This window comes from Lissotriton helveticus, chromosome 1_1 (assembly GCF_964261635.1).
Source record: "Lissotriton helveticus chromosome 1_1, aLisHel1.1, whole genome shotgun sequence".
In the NCBI taxonomy this organism is placed as follows: Eukaryota; Metazoa; Chordata; class Amphibia; order Caudata; family Salamandridae; genus Lissotriton; species Lissotriton helveticus.
Genome location: NC_136057.1, coordinates 1,437,866,993 through 1,437,886,858, shown reverse-complemented (window position 1 = coordinate 1,437,886,858; position 19,866 = coordinate 1,437,866,993). Strand labels below are relative to the sequence as shown.

Sequence of the window (19,866 nt, the reverse complement as noted above, 5' to 3'; positions counted from 1 at the left end):
TATGGGGGCCGCAAAGTACTGTCTGTGGCATGCCCGAGGGCCGCACAGATGCCAGCAGGGCAAGGTGATGAAAGGTGGGCAGGGGTTGGGGGGGGGTTCAGGGGACTCAAAACAGATACATAGTGGGGACAACAAACCGAGACTTCACATGATTTCTGTCACCAACGCTCTATTGGCATGCACTAACAATTACATTCAAAGCAATGCTTATGCATGTTAATACACTTATGTTTGCAGAGAGTATCATAGTTTTACATGTTTAGTGCAAGATGTCTTTAAAACTTAAAGTGTTGCTAAAGATAAGTTGTCCAGGGCACCTTTTCCCTTACTTTAGAAAACATGTAATTAACAAAACCCATTTTTCAGTTGTCTGAATGTTGCTGCTCGGTCAAGTGAATAACAGCCTAGTGCTGCTGTGCACCAGGGGGCCGCAAATAAAGTTCAGGAAGTCCGCATGAGGCCCCCGGGCCGTACTTTGAGTATCCCTGGGTTAGGTGGTTTTGGAAGCCAAGCATGTTTAAGAGGATGTAGGTTTGAATGCAACCACCGTAGGATGAATTATACTTAAACGTTATGGGTCTAAAGTATCAGATTCCGTTGTTACATTTGTTACACAAATATACAATCATTTAACAATATCCAATTTCTTCTAACAAAAAATTAACTTTTTCCAGTTGCTGGACAGCCAATGTTTTGCCCATTTTGGCCTGCAGGCCTGGGGCATTTAAGGCCTCAAGGATATTTAGGGGACAGAAAGTGGTGTTGGTGTGCTTCGTGATTGTGAATATCAATACGTTGGGAGTCCTAAGTACGAGGTTAGGTCAGAGTGCTGTCAGTCTTGCTTCGGACTGTGAAATTACACCCAACGTGAAGCATATAGAGGAAGCCACACTTCTAATAACCAGGTGTCTAACTGCCAACCCAAGGCAAAAACGGAGCAGCCGGAAGGACCAAACATACTGCCTTATGTAGGAGCTCACATCAGTACTATATGGATGCCCGTCAGGGCTTTAAGTGGGCCGGGCCTCGCAGGTGCTGAGCACCAGCAGTTTTTTAAAGGAGGCCTCGAAACAGGTTCTTCTCGGGCTCTGTTTGGTGCCATGGCATAAGCGGTACTTTTTCCCCTGACCGCAGTGACATAAGTGTGCTGCTTACTTCTCACAACATTCTACGCACTTTTCATGAGGTCATGCCTGGTGAGGGTAGTTGGGGAAGGGAAATCCTTTAAAGTGTCATTGTCTCTGGATTTCCCTGCTCTTTTTAAAACTCAGGAGCAGCAACATTGTCGTAGTGTCACAGGGTTGTAAGTGGAAGCTTTCAATAACATACAAGCCATAGTTACTGCTTATTTATCTTATGCAACAACCATTGACAATGCTAATTGTCCTGACTTGTTGTAGGTATGATGTTACTTGTTGCATCATAACAGGATGCAATGACAAACAAAATACAAATCAGGCGGCATACTATGCTAAACAGATTTTTAGCAACGTGTTTTAAACCACGCCCTCAATTGCATAGGACATGCCTCTGTATGAGACCTAGTTTTTTCATCCCACTTAAGAGCCCTAATGCCAGTGATGGACAAAGACCAACATGTTTTTTTTGACCCACAATTTGTTGAAGCATGGAAAAAGCCCCCGGACTGAAATTCAGAAGGGGCCTTTTAAAGCATGTTGGCTGTCCAATTACCTGAAAATGTTTATTTCTCAAGGAAATAAATTAATTGCAGACCATAAATGCAATAACCGAATCTGGTACTTGAGCACCATAAGGTACAATTAAATATAACACTAGGGCAACTGCATTTGAACCTCTGTCGGACTTTTGTGGAGCCGCAGGACCAACACCCTTGAATGCACCTTATTTCACCCATCTATTTAATACACAAGAACTGCAGGGCCTCATATGAAATAGCATTGTTTAAGAGGACAACTAAGAACAAGATGCACACCATCTAAGACCTCAAATGTCTTTGGACATAAAAAGCCAACATGTCAAGTTACATTTTACTTTAATTCACAAGATGGTAGTACACAGAAATAAATGCATGGCAGAAACTCACCTCAATCTTCTCCTCAATAAGTTGCTTAGCGTGGTCAATTTGTTGGGGTGCCCCTCGGATGATGAAAAGCTTAAAGTTGGGGTCACCATTGGGTGGGGGCTGCCGCGAGATCTCCACAAACGCCCCCGTTTGCTGATTTATAGCTTTAACATTCTCTCCACCTGGAGGACAAAGCCGTATTGAGCCAGAGGCAGACAAATTATCTGGCTAAAAATGTACGAGTGCATTAAGAGAGCCGCACAGGAAGGAAGCTGCAATCAAACTCACCTCTCCCAATGACTAGGCCACACTTGTGCGTAGGAATGGAGAAAGTCATCTCCCCTCCAGGGGGCCCCCAGCTACCTTGGCCTCGTCCTCTACCTCTACCACCAGGTTGCATCCCTGGACCTTGGGGACCAGGTGGCCCAGTCTGAAAGAGGAGAATAACGTGAGTACATGACCTTTAAGTGACCCCTGCACCCCCAATTGCCAGGACAAGGCCGACCATGCTTTGCCCAATAAAATTATAACATACCCGAAGGCTCTGCAAAAGGTCATTAATGATGCGTGCGGCATGGTCACACCTATCTGGCGGACCCATTATGTGTGCTATCTTCTCAGGGCCAGTACCATCATCTAAGAGAAAGGGGAAGGGAAAAAAAACAGGCCAATCAGAGGGTATTAACAGCCAGGATAAATCAAATGTCCAGTCCACCACTTCCCATGGTCTGCTAAGCGAGCAGTTTCCTGCTACACCTGGCAACCTAGAGTGGCTCTTTGAGTAGGCCTGTCTTTACTTTAATTCGACTTTATTCGGCTTCCAAATGAAAACCATAAAAGTTAAATTTACACAATTAAACATACACTTTAAAAAGTAGACATAAGTCAGGTTCCGTAAATTCATGGGTAAATAAGAGTATAAAAAACGCTTTAAAACCATTCATAGTAGTAGATTATTATCCAAGTCAATTTCAGTCCAGACTTTTTCTGTATCTTATTGAACATTTTAAGAACCCTAAAATGGTTTTAACAGATGCAGGTAAAACAACGCTGGGCGTGCCTGTGTAAAATTTAGTTTTTTTAAAAGAGGTTTTAAAAACAGTCTGCGGGGGGCCACATAAAAATCACAGAAAAGGACAAAGTGTAGCAGATCCTGTGGAGACAGGTTGTCCCAGTCACAGGGTGCTAGCACCTGTCCTTTATGGCTCCCTTTAGGTACTGCCAGTAAGAGGTGGAAATAGTCCAATCTAAACCTTACTAGCAGGAATCTTTCGTGCATTGAGAGAGGCCATGCAAGGTACTGCTCCATTCCTGGGGAGGTTTTAAGCATTAGGTGTCTAGGCACTCCAGATTTTTGGAGTTCCTGCTCCGCCCGCTTAAACTGCCGACACACTAGATAGGATCCCTTTACAAAAGCCACATCTTCCTTAGTTATGCACTCTGGGGTTAAGAAAAGATCCGGGCGACCCAGCTCGTTGAAAGAGCTCTTTAGGTATTTGGCCCAAGGTATTGCGGACATAGGGTCCAGTTTCAGCAAATCCCTGTAGATTGTGTGTGAGACCGAGATCTTTGTTCAGCCAGCTTTTTAGCCAGAAGAGCAGGGGGCGCAATCCAATAGTGTCCTGATATATTGAACACCAGTTTCTCCATGAATGGAGAAATTTGATGTCCATTGTGGGACCCCCAGCAGATGTTTTAAGAAAATATTTTCAGCCACCTGTATACCTTCAACTCTGGCGTACCCCCACAGCTCACTCCCGTATGTGGCTATGGCTACGCTCCTGGCTTGATACATTTTTAACAATGCTGCCACTGGCCGATTACCCATCTTCCTCGCAAAATTAGGAATTGCTGCATTACTCCTGGTCACCTCCCCCCGCTTCTTCTTGATCAGAGGGGCCCAATTTTGTCTCTCGTCTAGGAGAACGCCCAAGTACGAAAAGGTGGAGGTTGTTGGCACTCTTGTTCCATTTACCATTAATGGATAATGACTCTTCGATCTAGACCCTACCTGCATTATAAAAGATTTTGCATTGTTTATGGCCAAGTCTTTTTCTGGCATAAACCCCCGAAATGTATTTAGCAAGACTTGTAGACTTAGGTGTCCGTGCTAGGAGAACTGCGTCGTCCCTGTATAGCAGAACGGGCAGCCCCCTATCACCCACGTATGGGTAATCCACCCCAGTTGCCTGCAGCGTTCGGTCCAGATCATTTATATAAAAATTAGAAAGGGGGCTAGGATACATCCCTGACGTACCCCCCTTTCTATACTAAAAACCCTTGAGACCCTTAAGTCCTGCGAGTACCTGACGTTTGCCTTGGTCTCTTTATGGAGATCTCTCAAGAAATCCACCAGATTAGGGTCAACCCCCATGGTGTTCATGGTCCCCCACAGCCCCTCCCGATTTACACAATCAAAGGCTGAGGATAGGTCCATGAACGCCATGTATATCAATCCCCCTCGGGCTACAGTGTATTTTCCGAGTATGAGGTGTAAGTTGACACATTGGGCCACAGTAGATCTTCCCGGGCAGAACCCAGACTGCACTTCTGATATAATGCTATTTTCTTCGGCCCATGCCCTCAATCTCTTCAACACTATACCCCCTACAACTTTGACGACTGAATCCATCAGGGAGATAGGTCTATAGTTCATAGTACTGTTCCTATTCCCGTTTTTATAAACAGGGACTATGGTAGACAATCCCCACGATTCAGGACATCCAACCTTTACTGCTGCATTCAACACCGCCACCAAAACTGGCGCCCACAGGGATATATTAGATTTATAAAGATCAGGTGGGGCACCATCAGGGCCTGGGGCTTTTTTACAGGTGAGGTTATTGATGCGGTTTTCTACTTCTTGTACTGTAAATATGATCTCATTTCCACGCTTGGGGATTATTTGAGGCACAGGGACTGATTTTGTGCATTCGAAGATAACCCTGAAATGTTCTATCCATTTCTCCTCAGTTATGTTAGTTCCCATATCTTCTGATTTTTTGGTTGGGAATAACGTACTATTAATATAGTAGGCCTGTCTTGTTGGCACTGAACTGTAGTAGCATTTACCTTGTTTGAACTGTATCCGCACTCCTGCATCGTTCTGTATTTTCTTAATCATTTCACCACTACGGCCAATAACCACACCAACTGAATGCCTAGGCACCGGGACCTGTTGAGATTAAGCAGAGACAATGAGTGAAGTGGTTGAACAGCAACGTACACCTTACTGTATTCTAGCCTCAGTTTAAGTACAATTCCCATCCATTAAAAGGCCCTGAAACGTTATCTGACCCCAGAATGTTAAGTTGGAGGTGCAAGCCTGCTCAAAACCAAATAACTAATCGCTATGTAACAGACAACACTTAATATCCTGCAGAAGAGGACAGTCTCCATCACTTCAGAAGTGCTGGTAGAAACTTATATCACCCAATAATGCCTCCTGGAAATAGTTAACGCACTGCATAAATTGAAACGGCCAAATTAATTGCCAAATGTAAAACAGAGGCTCTTACGCTGGATAAACAGCAAACTATTGTTGCTGGCAGCACCAAAGATTGGACAGGTTTGAGCTGTAATCCATACATAGGTGCTCACAAAGACCTGCCCTGGCGAGTTGGACCACCCGACTATAAATTTAATTATGCCAGGACAGCGAAACCTTAAATCCAGTGAATTCACAGGCAGAACTAAGTACACCTCACCATCCTCTAGGACAAAGCAAAGAAGTCATTAGGGATACACAAAAGCCAGCCAGATGAGGCCTTGTGTTATTCTAGGGAGCCCACTTTTCTAGGAAACCATTTAAGTAAAATTTGCCAGAAGTGAGCAACGCAGGCCTAAAAACAACCACATGGCAATTGTAAAATCAGAAGAATGCACACAAGTGGAGTTGACTACTACCACTCATGACAGACCTAGGAGGATGTTTTGGATACCTTTTGACCTAAAACTACAGTGGGGGATGAAGCTATTAGCACTTAAGATACAATTAAAGCAGAGGCTGGTAAACTGATAGTACCCTGCTTGCCTTTTCTAGATCATGGCCTTAAAATGTTGTCTAGAAAAAAGTACAGGTAAACAATTTTAACTTGCTGCCCCTTTCAAAAAAGGTACTCCACTGTGGGATCCTGAGATTACTAGAGGACTAGAATCTGCATAGCCCAGTCCCCTGTTCTACGCTAGCAATATGTGCGCCGATGCACCCACGCCTTTAAAAATAAAAAAAACGTAACAGAAATAACATACCTGAACTAAATTCGATGAATCCATCTACAAGTGTAAATGAGGGAGTTTTTAACAGCGATTAGTTTCAAAGAGAATTGCCAAGTTGTACCATGATCAAACCTAATGCAGCAGAGATGTGTTTTGTATGCTGCAACGGTCATTACAACGCACAAACTATGATCCAGGCCCAAGCAGTCCATACTGGCATTTCAAGAGCAAAACTACTGCACATTTGTGCAAACAAAGGTGTTGTGGCAAAGCAGTGTGGACAATTTCAGACATGCTATGCAACTATCATGCAGATGTATATTCTCCTTTAAGACTGGTTGAACCAACCCTTTCTCCCGCAAAAAAGACCCCTCAGTTTATTAACACAAATAAATGCCCTTCAGTTTGAGATACTAAGCACACAGCAGGAAACTAGACAGTCAATCTGCTGCCTATTCCAAGTCGCTCTGCTAGTTAGGTCTTGCCTAGGCATGGCATTCTCTGTCTTTAAGACATGTGGTATTCAGTCGTTGGTCAATAGCATACATTTTGTCTTGCCTTAGAGTTGTTTTGTTCCACCCAGGAGACTGCCCCTGATGCATGAATCCTTTCACTATGGGCCATGTTTTGCTTCAGTGCACTACATGGTCTTTCCACTCTCCTCACTGCTGCTCCCACTTCACTTAATCTACTGCCCCGCGCAGCTTGTTTTTTCAAATTCTGAACAGCAGCTCTCGGCTCACTTTCCTGGGCTGCAGCTGCCTCCTCCCTACGCTCACCCCCCTTGGCGCTGTCATGACAAGGAAGCTTAAAAGGGGTTTTCAAATCAACTCCAGTTCTAGGTACACTTTATTTTATGCACAAGCCCGCTTGTTCCTTTTTGCTTAACAGTGCGGCGCCTACCTCACCGCTGCCATGCTTTATCTTAAATCATGGTGGCCGCTTTATTATTGCACAACTTTCAGCAGCCGTTTATAGGGAAACTGGTTTAAAAAAATTACCTGAAAGAAAACACTTGTATAATATATGGGTGTGAAATTTTATAAAATATTTACTTGTCCACAGTAACGGTTGCTTCATAAAACTACTTGCCCTGGCAATCCACATGGCCCTTTGATGCCATGTAGTGCACCAACAAATTAAGGTAGCAATCTAATTACACAAGAGCTGCAATAGCCTCTCTGATTATGCCAGCACTCATACCATTCTAGGGTTTGAATACTAGCAGTTCCCTTGTTTTGGCACCTTTCCACAGATCAACATGCTGGAGGTGGTAGTAGTAAGCAATAGTTCCTCATGGCTGGTATGCTCTTTAATATCTGTGCAAACTTATTAACTTGCATGATTTGTGGATTCATCAGCTGGTCTCTATTATCCCATATTAAAGGATATAAATTTACTCCTGACAAGGGCAGAGGTAAAACTTCCAGGGTTGTGGGAAAAGTGGTTGGTGGGAAAGTGAACTGGTTACCAGGCAACAGATTTTCGTATGAGGAAGTCTACACATGATTGGCAAGTGCTAAAATGCAGCTCAAATATTTTTCTAGGAGTGCAATGTTCGGTTTATGAGACCAAAAATATTTTTGCTTTTTCCAATGTTTATTGATGAGGGGCCCGCAGCTTCCACAACAAGTTTCATAAAAACCCACGTCAAAACAAGCCAAGTATTGCATCCAAAATGCTGAAAGTTAAAGTCATGCCTTTTGACTTTGTCAATGACTGCATTTTCATATTCCCTATAATTTTGCTGCAAACAATTACTGATTTTCCATTATGAATATTTTTGGGAAACACTAGCATGCATCACATTTTGCTAAACAATGGGTCAAAGAAATGGTACCTAAAATGTTTACAGTAGCTTAGCAAATTGTTTATTTCCTACTTGTATTTTGTATGACTTATTTTGAAAGCAAATTATCAATCTTGTTTTCAAGCTTTGGCATTTATTTGAATCTAATCAAAAAGCATTCGGGAAGCATTATACGTAGCCTTCTACTGTTAAGCTTTACAAACCTGTTTACACATTTTTATACTGAAAACACTGTCAGTATTGTAGTCTGAACTTATTTTCTTAGAGCGCTCACCTGAATAAAGACTTTGTATTAATGAACCTCAAATATAAGTTCGAACATTGACATATCGGCACAACTATTCCCTTAACTGCAGACAGTGTCCTTTCCCAGATCCATTATGTGGTTGTGTAATCTGGTTGGTGCTGCAGGAGTTGGGCCTGCTTGTCCCAAGGACAAAATAAACACTAAAGCTCCTTGTCCCTAAACTATACGTCCCGGGCATCGGGCTACAGAAATTCCACACCCCTGAATATAAAACCACCATTACAAAGCATTTTATATTGCGATTCACGGTACTTATATCAATACTAGAACTTTCCGTTTCATGCATGCAGCATATAAAAAGTGTGAATACATGCTCATTTGCTTCAGATCTGCCTGCTTCAAGGGATTTTCGGTGCGCATTATTGCAGGGGATAATGGCGCTGATCAGTTGCTTTGGTTACCCAGTGTTCGTGACGTGACATCGCGAGGTTTAAAGCGGTGCAACAGCGATGGCAGCAATGTGAGAACCAGTCTATTAGTGCTGTAAGAAGACCGCTTGGCAACCCAGCTTTCACTGCCAGAAAAGGGAACGGCACAGGAAGGGCTTTTGAAATCAGTGCACAGCAGCATGGCCTCCTAATTCACAATACAGGGGGCTGACATCCCTAGTCACACAAACCCCATATATACAGCCTGGCTAAAGAGTCAGCCCATGCTCCTTCAGTCTTATTTGGGGTATTGAGTTTGCTCCTCTGACACCACCACCCCTCACAGGCGGGATTGGCAGCAGAGCACAAACATGAGTCTCAGGTGTTTTTCAGATTGTCGCACAACAGCCTGCTTCTAGAGCACCTTTTCTAATGCAAATAGGTTAGTTATTTATTTCACTCTTCTGCATCGCTATTTTTACCCAAGTCATTTTAGATTCCATTTGGCGTACCCCCTTTGCTCATGAAAATGCATTTTCCAGCTGCCATCCTTTCAGTGCTGGTTTCTAACTGCGGCTGCCCCCAGATCCCAGCTGCCTCGCAGTGCACCGCAACTGTCTCTCCCCTCCCACATTCGTGAGTTCCACCCCCACCTTCTTTTCTGCTCCCTGCCCCCACCTTGAAGGCGCTTGATGCTATTGTGCTTTGCACACCACGTACTAAGAGTGAACGGTGCAGTGTTCCCTGCACAGCATCACCCCTTGCAGCCTGCATGTTCAGACAGCCTGTGGCCGCCTAATTTACTTTAATGCCCCCTGATTACTAATAGTTTGTGCCCCCCCTTATAGCATATTATAATACAAATGTTGCTACGATACGAATGCAGACACTTATAAAGAGACCGGGTGGTTGATTTTGAGACCGAGTTTATCATATTATAAACTACTCCGGTGCGCTGGGACCAGCAGACTCCATTACTGTTGCAGAAGAGGAGCATCCAGATGCCCTGTGCATCGAACAGCTGCCAATGCTTTCCCTTCACCTGCTAAAACTGCACCCCCTGCCTGTTTGATCGTTAGCACATCCCTTCAACTCCACTCTGTGTCTAGACATTCCAAAAGGACAGCGGGGCGATTACATAGACATAAGAGGCATAATATTTATAGTTTATTACAAAGTTGCTAACACAGTATGCATACAATATTCAGGTAAGTGCTCAACCATGTGTGTTCTTCCTATTGTCTTGTGCAGTGGTGCAATTTCAGTGCTGGAGGGGCACTTTACGTGTGGACAAATTCAGTATTTCCTCTTGCTTGTTTAAGCTATACTTGTACCACCCCTGCTTACCACCGTTTGCTCTCCATCCCCTTTCCTTCCCATCTCTTTAGATAGGTCAAATGATCACTACTGCAAACAAAAATCTTTTAAAAATTATTAACTAGCAACGCCATTAGCTCTAACTTTCACTAATGCGAGACTGACTGCATTGCAAATGCTGGTTTTAAAATGGGCCAGAGAAAAAAAAACTGGAGGGCCAAACTTACATCTATTCCTCCACCACCACCACCACCGCCGCCTCCTCCTCCTCCTCCTCCCCTTGAACCGTACTCATTTCGGTCACCGAAGCCACCTTGGTCACGCTCCCGCAGCATTTCCATTACCATCTCACAGGCTTGCTGGGAGAGGGGAACAAATATAAATGGAGGGCCATTAGCATGATAAACTTGGTAGACACTTTTACATCTTGCCTAGACCTCACAATTTGGTACTGTACCTGTACTTTATAGGGATCGCCAACAATTCGAAGGGGTTTATCAACATTTTGACCCTGGGAACCGTCTTGAATTAAAATCATTTTTACTCCAGCTCGTTCCTACAAAAGAAAGGAAATGTCCATAAAGTGAGAAGCTGCAGTAGTTGAGAGCTGTACACTTGGACTTCTACATTTGAGAAACAAGGACCTCTTACCTGAAGTTGCTTGATGGTCTCTCCCCCCTTGCCGATGATTAGTCCAGCTTTGCCTGCAGGAATCATTATTTCCTCCACTGCGCCATTCTGACCATTGGAGTTATCATGGAACTGACCAGGTGGGCCCCCGCCGCGACCCCGGGACACAATTTCATCCAGCATCATCTTTGCCTTCCTGTAGTGTATGCAATAGAGCCCAATCAGCACTGCACTTTGTTGTACTTGACCTGTCCTACCCCTACAGAACACAACTTCTACCTTACACTACACCCACAATAAGTGTTGAACTCAGAATCCACCACCAGAGCCTGCACGATTTCATCTTAGACTAGGACTACCAGAAACCGTCCAGCCGCACCGCCCCAGCCGCACCGCCCAGAAGGTAATACATTAGGAGTAGCTGAGGACTTGAAATAATTTCAAGACTCCTCCAGTGCGAACCTCCCTCATTTTTTTAATGGAACGATTGCTTAAAATATTTGTTGTATCTAGGTTTTTTCTGCCTCAAATCCTGTATCTTTGGTTCTCCCTTTTTTTAAATCTGTATAGACAATGTATACACTGTAAGGAGCTCATGTATGACTAACTTTGACCTGAAATTAACAAATCAATTTTAAAAAGAAGCCTAGGCAATACCGCCACAAAAGACAACACCCCTGCCCTCCCATTCGTGAACCAAAATGAGCAAGTACTATGTACAATAAGAATCTGAACACCGGCAACGCAGCCCTCCCACCATGAGCACCCTAAAGTAGTTACCGGGTAGGATTTCCCAAACCCAACAACACAAATGTAAAATTCAAAGCTTTTTACAACTGCATTCGCTGTACTCCAACCACAACAAATAAAAATGAGCCTTATACCAGAGCATCGAATGAGTTTTAGGGTAAAAAAAGCTGTCTCCCCAGTCAAATTTGAGAGGTAGACGACATGGGCAATCAGTGTGCAGCAAGGTTAATATGGCACTCAAGCAGCCGGGGCACCGGTAAATTTACCCAGAGAAAGTAACCATTTGCTGCATGTGCACCGTATAACATAAAATTGATGGTTTTAGATATGACAATTTAACGTACATCAAATGTAGTGACATTAAGGTTACTAAAGCCTGGCAGACTAATATTTAGGAGATCGGCTCAAGGCATAATACAAACTCTTGATTACGTAGTGGAGGGGGGGGGGGGGGCAGGGGAAGTACTGACACTTAGTCACCAGACTGAGTGCATACCGCCATGCTTAAGATCACCGAACTAGGACCTTGCTGCCAAGAGCCAGATTCAAGCAATAGCAAGTCACCTTTCAGTAATTAAAAAAGATACTTCGCGTTAATAAGCTCGAAAGACTGTTGACCAATTTGAAACACTGAAATGCGCTTAAAAGCCAAATACACACCATTTAATATAATACAGACTATGCCCAGCGACACTGTTTAGTCAGAAGGAAGTTGCACTCCGAAGTATCTGTTCCAATGTCAAGCGCACAAGCCCCCCACCCCTTCGGTCTTGCAAGCAGGAAGCCTTACCTTAGTCCTCAAACTACTTTTAAACTCCACTACAGGTTGCTTTGCCAATTGCATATTAATGAAATAAGAGGGTGTAAATGGTGCAGTACCAAACTACTGAAACAGTAATATAGGTTAATAGGGAAAATCTTTAAGGATCAGAGTTCCTACCTGTAACATCTTAAAAGGTCAACACAGGTGCAGACAGGCAACCAAAGGCGGCATGCAAATTTTTCCGATGAGGGAAGTGCAGGACAGGAATACTAAGCACGGTGGCAATGGGAGCAGGCTAAAAGGTGCCGTAGTAAAAGGAAGCAAATCTAATGACCCGACCTTTACTGCGGACTAAAAAGGCGGTGTCTATCCTAGCAGACTTCTTCAGTCTTACAGCTAAAGTGTTATTTCACTGCAGCAGCCAGCAATAACCTACACTGCAGGTTATATGCCGGACATTCGCTGACTGGGAAGGGCAGACTTAAGCCCATGAAGTCTGTTTATCAGGCAATCAATTTTTTTTTTTTTTTTTGGAGAGAGTTTTATATAGCGCGAACTTGAACCGAATCAGTTATCAGAGCGCTTTACATAGCACCAGTTACTTTCATTTTTTAGGCACTTGAAACTTAGAACATGGAGTCAAAATGAAACCACAGTACTAGCCATTAAAAAAAACAACAACAAAAAAAAACAACAACAACAACAAAAGAAGATAACGCAATGGATTCAGGAAAATAAGAAAGCGAGACCAGTCAAGCTTCAGTGATGACTGCCCTGGAATGGCGTGAATAAAGTAATTTCACCATACTAGGTAATGATAATATGCACAATCTATAGATGTTAGCTGGCTGCTGCGGTGCCTTTAGCCAGGCTGCAACTCGATCAACAATGGTGTCATACTACAGGCATATCTCAAAATAATCAGGACAGCAAGGTTTAGAATTTTAAAAACATTTCTTGCACCAAAGTTTCAATTCAAAAGCGTACCTTGCACCACACATGCATTTTTCATTCTAGTATCAACGACATGATTTTACAGGTCAGGGTCTCCCGTAAAAGAATAAAGAATCGTTAGAAGAGGCAAATTGAATTATCCACGCCTCCAAGGAACTGTTGCTCATTACTCAAATGGCTTTTACTGGTGTCATCTTGTTGCGAATGGCCAATCTTTCGTTTGGAGAAATTTCTAGGGCCAGCCCACGGTAAGTGTCCTACCTCGCCAGACACCAGAGTTGCTCTGTTCACTGGCGACGGCCTCCCAGATCTGATAAACACTGTACTGGTCAGACTAACGCGGTTAGAAAGGAGAAATCAGAAGGTGGGACCACCGCTTGATACTGCCCGCCCTTCTAAATTCATACCAATTTCTTAGTCTATGCAAATCAATTTCTATGAATCTCTCACTTATTGTTTACTCTAACACCGATGTAAGCTTAAGTAAACAAAGTTACCCCGGTGGATCCATGGCCAGGCAAGGCACTGCACCAATGCCAGAAAGAGGAGGTTACTATGGCTCTCTTGAAACCCAAATATGAATAATCTAACAAAAGACGGCGCTCTGATTGCGCCTCAACCTTCTACATTTAATACAGACCCAGAAGACAAACTTTTCACAAGAATCCTTCGGCGAACACTCAAAAATTGAAATAAAATAATTTGTAAAAAAGGAAACAAACACCGGATCAATCTAATACTTACTGCACGGAGTCCGAAGTTCCTGTCAGCGACACAACTCTTTCTGGCATGCCCCCGCTGTCTGCATCAGTGGAGAGAAAAGGTACGGGTACCAGGTAAAGCAGACTGCTTCAGCACAGATTAAAATTAAGTTGCTTATAGGTACATCACGAGCTTCAACGGTCATCAAAAGTGAACTTTCAGAGCATAAGGATAATTATGTTCCAATTGACGTTGAAGTTATTACAGTGAGAGTAGGTCACATTTTATATTCCTAGAAGAGGCTAGCCCAGAACAGATTTAGATGCACGGAAAAACCACAGGTAAACAAAAAAAAAATACAAGACAGGGGAGTCTAGAAGAGAGTTCGAGGGAAAGAAAAGATGAATCGAATAAAGTATTAAGGGGCTGCAGACCAGGAGTTAATAGCCCTCCCAACCCTTCAGATAGAAATCCCACGTGTGAGCCTGATGTGCTTTGACCGAATTCTTTGTGCGCGCCTACGAGTTAGATTCGCATCATGGCAAGTAATGTAGCGCTTGGTGTAGTTTCTGCTCCAACTACAGGGAAGGGACACGGGGTCATCTCCCATGCACGGCGTGACCGATCGACCGCAGTAAGACTATGTCTACTGAAGCCAGACCAAGTGGGCTTCATGAGCAAGTTGAAGGCTCTCCTCACCTGCCTGAAAGCAACAGGCCATAGTCACCACCCTACTGTCAAGAGCTGGAACAAGAGTGTAGGGCCACCACAGGGCAGCCCTGGGCGACACTGCATACCTGATGAAATCTGTACTTTGCAGCCTGAGTCCTGCTGGATTTTGTTGATTTGTTCACCTCCTCTGCCTATGACTGGAAAAAAAACAGGGAGACCATCTAAGGAACTCCTACCAACAGAAGTCACAGAGCCCTGCCACAACAGAGCTTGAAAATCCAGATTCAGAGTTAAAGCAAACCAGAAAGGATAAAAAAAAACAAAAAATAAAAAAAAACACTGAACAATGAAACTGCTCACCAAATACTACCAGGAAAACTCTTAGGTCAGAACAGGCACTACAGCATTCACCAAGAAACCACTGCTTCTGAAAAAAAGCCACCATTCCAACAGGGGAAGCTGCACCAACAAGTATGGAACTGCATGCAGATCTGGACTGTCAAGAGTAATCCAAAGGTAGAGGGCAAAATATCCATCACAGCACTTCCCATCAGGCACAAAACTGCCACTGTCCAACTATCCAGAAGAACCACGTTGGCAGCCACATCTGCCATTTGGTTCTTAAAAGAAAATCTGGAAGCAGAATATAGTTCACAACCAAAAAAGCAGCTCCTGTGGCAAAGTTGCCCAACAACTGCACAGACTCTGGAGAGTCGCGAGCATGCTCTACTGTGGTTCCAGCTCTATGAACAAATAAATGCAGGCCTTGGGCGAATAGAAAACCGCCACTGAAGGGCTGCCACCTGTCCGATACTCACTCAGTCCCACCATGCCGTCCGGCACCCGGTACTCCTCCGTCACGTTAGACCTGCCGGATGGAAATGGAGAGTCAGCGGCTGAAAGGTGGGAGATGAACCCCAGGGAGAGGTCAGGGCTGGCAGAGACGAGAAGACGAACCCCAGAGAAAGATGAACCGAGGGAAAGGGAGGAACAGCAGGGAATAAGACGAATGGCCTACCTGGGCGGATGAGACTGCTGTCCTAGCTGGGATCCCATTGCTGGAAAAACAGAGGGACAAAAATAAGAATTACGAGGACACTAGAGATTTTATGCACGTAGCTACTTTGAAACATATGTTAAATTTACGCAGCATCAACCAAATGTCAAGTGATGAACCATGTCCAACACAAATCGAGTACCCTAAACCTAATCAAAGTTTCATCCCCTACCCACAAAGTTGTCCTCAACCCTAAGTGCCTCACACCTAGCCTAAAAACGAAACCCAATACTCTAACACCATCTTAAGTACTTCCCTTATTCTATACCCGACAATTTCTTTTTATCCTTTCCAGGTGCCACCCACTAGTTACCCATTTTCATTTCACATTCAACCCAAAAGCCTTCCAAACTGACTGCCAGCTCCAGTTACGCAAGTCCAACTATCAATAATGAATGAACCACTAGATCAGGCAATAATTGATCAAATGGCGACCAAAAACTAACCCATACATTGGAAAAAAAGACAACCAAATCAGAACAGGAGTGGTGCGATATCCATGCATTGTTATCGAGTCACCCACAACCATGAACAATGTATTTTACGAAATCTGACCAACACTAACCTACATTTATTAGGTGTATAGTCCGTACTAAACTTGTAACGTTCATCTGAGCTATTAGTTTTGAAATGCATTTGCATATTAACACTAATTTAGCAGTATCAATCATGCGAAATGTACTTACAATCGCCCTGAGGTGCCGGCTTCTTGCTCTCCGGCTGGTCTACAGGAAAGAGACAAGCATTAGGTAGGTAAAACATTTTAACTCACTGCTGCAAATAACTTACAAGCGTGGTTACACTTTCTACTAGAGTATCCACAGTTAACAAATACAGGTTTTTAAGATCTGTACAGCAATGAAATAGTGCAACAATAATAAGCACAAATCTGAAGACAGCACATGATCATTTGTTAAACTTTAAACTAAGATTAAGTACATGAACATTTTCACATCAAGAGTAAAAGTTAAAGATTGCAAAATAAACTCATTTCACCCATGCCCAGTATTGCACTAAGGCCACCGTAGGAGGAAACCAAAGCCTGTACCACAAGTCCATCAAGTACATATGCGTTATCACGTCACACTGCAAAAAATATGGAACAGCACACCTGTGAACTACAAATGAACAGTGGAAAGTTGAGACGCAGCAAAGCATTTAAAATCATATGGGGGAATTTTTTAGACTGGTAGATACAGAACCTTGAAAGTTTAGCCCCAGTCAAACTGTGCTCGTCTCATTCCCACACAGTGGGTCTGCAACACGTGACCGACTCTAGCACTTCTAGCTGTAAAGAGAAGGGAGCTAAAGACCATGCTTACAATAACCAAAAGTCATTGGGTGACTGGGATAAGACCGGGCCTACCAAGTAATTTGCAATTGTGACGTGTCACAGTTGCAAGAGTTCATTTGCCGTTTCCAGGTCAAATTCATGGTACTGCGCAGATACAGCTCGGTTAACCTGTCACTTTAGTTGTAGCCTGCTGTATTACGATATTGAACCGGGACAGATGAAGTGAAACGTTTCCCAGGCAGTATAAATGATGCATAATTTGCCATTTTACAATGCATTATTTAGTGAATCCAAGTGCTTAATCTGGTAATTCATTATCAATCTCAGTGGCCCTGGCATGCCTACTCACTAAAAAGAAATTAACGTCAAGGGTATATCGGAACTTATTCTTTGTAGACACTGCTTTAGTTACCTCAAGTATCAGGACCAAAGGACCTCTAATGACAGGCCGGATTAACTGAGAAACGCACTAAGCATAGCACCCCACATTTCTACTAGTTGCTATGGGCCACTATGCACCCAAGACATGGCTAGCGCCATGACGTCTTTGAGCTTTAGCGAGATTTACAAAAATTGCATTTCATAAATATGGGATAAGTGGATCTGGATGCAATAAATACTATAACCCCCATGCAATCCAAAATGTTTTTAAAAAAACCCACAGTGGAAGTCAGGAAGGGGCGCTTGGCAAGTGAAGGAACAGTAGACTTACCTCCATCCTCCAGCTGCCTCTTCTGTCCCCCAAAACCAAACTCTGGAGTGCTGTTATTCACTGGAGGAGGTGCTGCATCGCCCCCAATCTTAGCCGCAATCTGTGGGAAAAGTAAAATGCTCTCAGGACAAGTTCAAAAGTGATAATCTTGAGACTAACATGCTATGCGGGTAGAATCTTGAGACCATGCCTAGTCTACACACAAATTCCTAGATTTGAACAGGATTCTTATTGACAACCTACCAACAAGAACACATTAGGATGAAAGCTGTTACCAGCATGCATTACTACATTCCACAGCACCATTATGTTTGGAGTGCAATGAAGTGTTGCTCCGCTCAGTCCAAGTGGAGACGTTACACCCTGGAGTGAGGTTCGCACAATACCAAATCTAATATTGAGTTTTTTCGTTCTACATGTCGACAGGGGCAACATGCTTTTGAGCCAGTTTGGGACCTGCATATTCAATAGCACCGTACTGCAGATTAATGTACCAATGTGCCCAAGATGGGAGTGTCCAAACAGGGTGCCACAAGAATGGACTAAAGAGAAGAGTAACATCAGCACATTCACAAACATGTTTCACGGCAGCCCAACAGCGTTAAAACAATGTGGACACACCCAAGACATGTAGCCAAGACACCGACTAGCCACCTGAGGTGTGCACGGGATTGGGTGTGTTAAGTTCAAGGAGCAGCGCTAAAATACAAATCCACGTTTGAAGATCACATCAATGCGAACGAGCACTCTCGGACAGACCGGATCCATAGATACCATTTCGCCACTTACAAGGAGGCATCCCCTCCCCCGGAAATAAGGGGTAATCCCACAAGGAAAGGCATCCCCAGAAATCTAAAATTAGGTGAGATGCCGCCATTAGCGAAGAGTCACCAACTCCAAGAAAAATCCCTAGCGTACACGGAGGAACAAAAGATTCTACAGGTTGAGTTGAATGAACTCCCCCTAAAACCACGTGGGTAAAGCAAAGGTCTCACATTTCCGCTTCGAAATAGGACAGGCTCTTAAATTTACTCAAAAAGCAAGTGATAACCGGAGACTGATGCATGGTAGCTATTTACGCCTGTATCATGCTTGCCAAGCGCCCCCTCCCCCACTAGTAGGGTGAAACTGGCCTCCGCAAGCACTGTACTTCCCGTTGGTGGGAAAATAATGTACTAAGTTAAAGCTCCTCTCGTTGTCCCAGAACCAGTCATGCCGGTCTAGCTTCATCGAGGCCTAACGCCTGTAGGTTCCTTCATCATGGCTCCACTCACACAGCCATTGTCCATGGTCGTCATTCCCCGTCACCCAGAGCTTCCAACCAGTCTCTTTACCCAACTCCAGACACCCACGGCAACGCACGTTGCGGCTTCACTCCTTCCGTCAGCACGCGGATATCTTCCGCATTACCAGGCCTCATTTACGGAGTTTGTTCCTTCCTCAGTTCACGCCTCCCTCGGATCTTAGCCCCACAACACTACTCATATTCCACCCGCACCTTACTCTTTAGGCCTTACCTGTCGGGCCCTCTGCACAGCGTCGGCGAACGCGTCCTTGCGGATGCCGGGAGCGCTGCCCTGACCCGCTGCGCCCCCTCCGCCGGGAGCGGATCCAGAACTAGCCGTCCCCGGTGCTCCGGGAGAAGAGGCGGAGTTACTGCCGTAGTCGGACATGGCGGGCGGAGGCAGCCGAGGTTCTGCGGCTAACGCGGGAACAAGGCCTCTCCGCGCGCGCTGAACTATGGGAACGGCACCGGGCTGTGGAGGCGGGTTTGCGCGTGACGGAGGTGCGTATTGCCAATCGCTGGGTGGTTCCACCCCTCGTGCGGTCACCTTTGATGCGCGGCAAACACACCAATCGGCGCCCAGACACTTTCTGATTGACAGAGAAGTTGGTAGTTGGCAGGCGAGGGAATAGTGCGCAGGAAGGAGGCGGGAAGCTTGCTGCTTTTGAGTGCCACTTGAAAGCACCAATAGAGAAAAGCAATGATAGCAATGGCTGTACGTAGGCGCCACAAGCGTGCACGGCATGGACGAGCAACCGGCGCTGTACGTATGTTACGTAATGGCGATGATTGGCAGTCAAACTAACCAATTGGCACAGACGATTTGGTATACCATTGTGTTTGCGAAGCAAGGCTGTAAACCTACGTTTGAGCCGTTAGGCTTTAGTGCGTGTCCTCCTGTAGTTATACTTACCAGACTTTAAGTCTTATGTGCGTGGTAGTATATTACTGTTTGGAAATGCTGTAATAATCTAATCCTATGA

The 19,866-nt window shown here is 44.4% G+C and overlaps 1 protein-coding gene across 13 annotated transcripts in view; it reads right to left on the bottom strand.

The window, feature by feature from the left end:
• KHSRP (KH-type splicing regulatory protein) overlaps nt 1-19,459 on the bottom strand; it is a 59,937-nt gene extending 40,478 nt beyond the window's left edge. For 3 of the 13 annotated variants that reach the window (XM_078685484.1, XM_078685454.1, XM_078685492.1), the window contains exons 1-14: nt 19,116-19,382; nt 17,599-17,698; nt 16,279-16,317; nt 15,554-15,593; nt 15,354-15,403; nt 14,661-14,732; nt 13,906-13,963; nt 10,716-10,890; nt 10,522-10,620; nt 10,292-10,423; nt 5,117-5,219; nt 2,580-2,680; nt 2,333-2,474; nt 2,066-2,226 (exon numbers count right to left, since the gene is read on the bottom strand). In XM_078685484.1, coding sequence (XP_078541610.1) covers nt 2,066-2,226; nt 2,333-2,474; nt 2,580-2,680; nt 5,117-5,219; nt 10,292-10,423; nt 10,522-10,620; nt 10,716-10,890; nt 13,906-13,963; nt 14,661-14,732; nt 15,354-15,403; nt 15,554-15,593; nt 16,279-16,317; nt 17,599-17,698; nt 19,116-19,271 — 1,428 coding nt within the window. In that variant the 5' untranslated portion in view covers nt 19,272-19,382. Of the gene's footprint in view, nt 1-2,065; nt 2,227-2,332; nt 2,475-2,579; nt 2,681-5,116; nt 5,220-6,295; nt 6,320-10,291; nt 10,424-10,521; nt 10,621-10,715; nt 10,891-13,905; nt 13,971-14,653; nt 14,733-15,353; nt 15,404-15,553; nt 15,594-16,278; nt 16,318-17,598; nt 17,699-19,115 lie in introns of all 13 variants that reach the window. The other 10 variants (XM_078685461.1, XM_078685468.1, XM_078685506.1 and 7 more) reach the window with 9 other exon arrangements.
• Between the last annotated feature and the right edge of the window lie 407 nt (nt 19,460-19,866).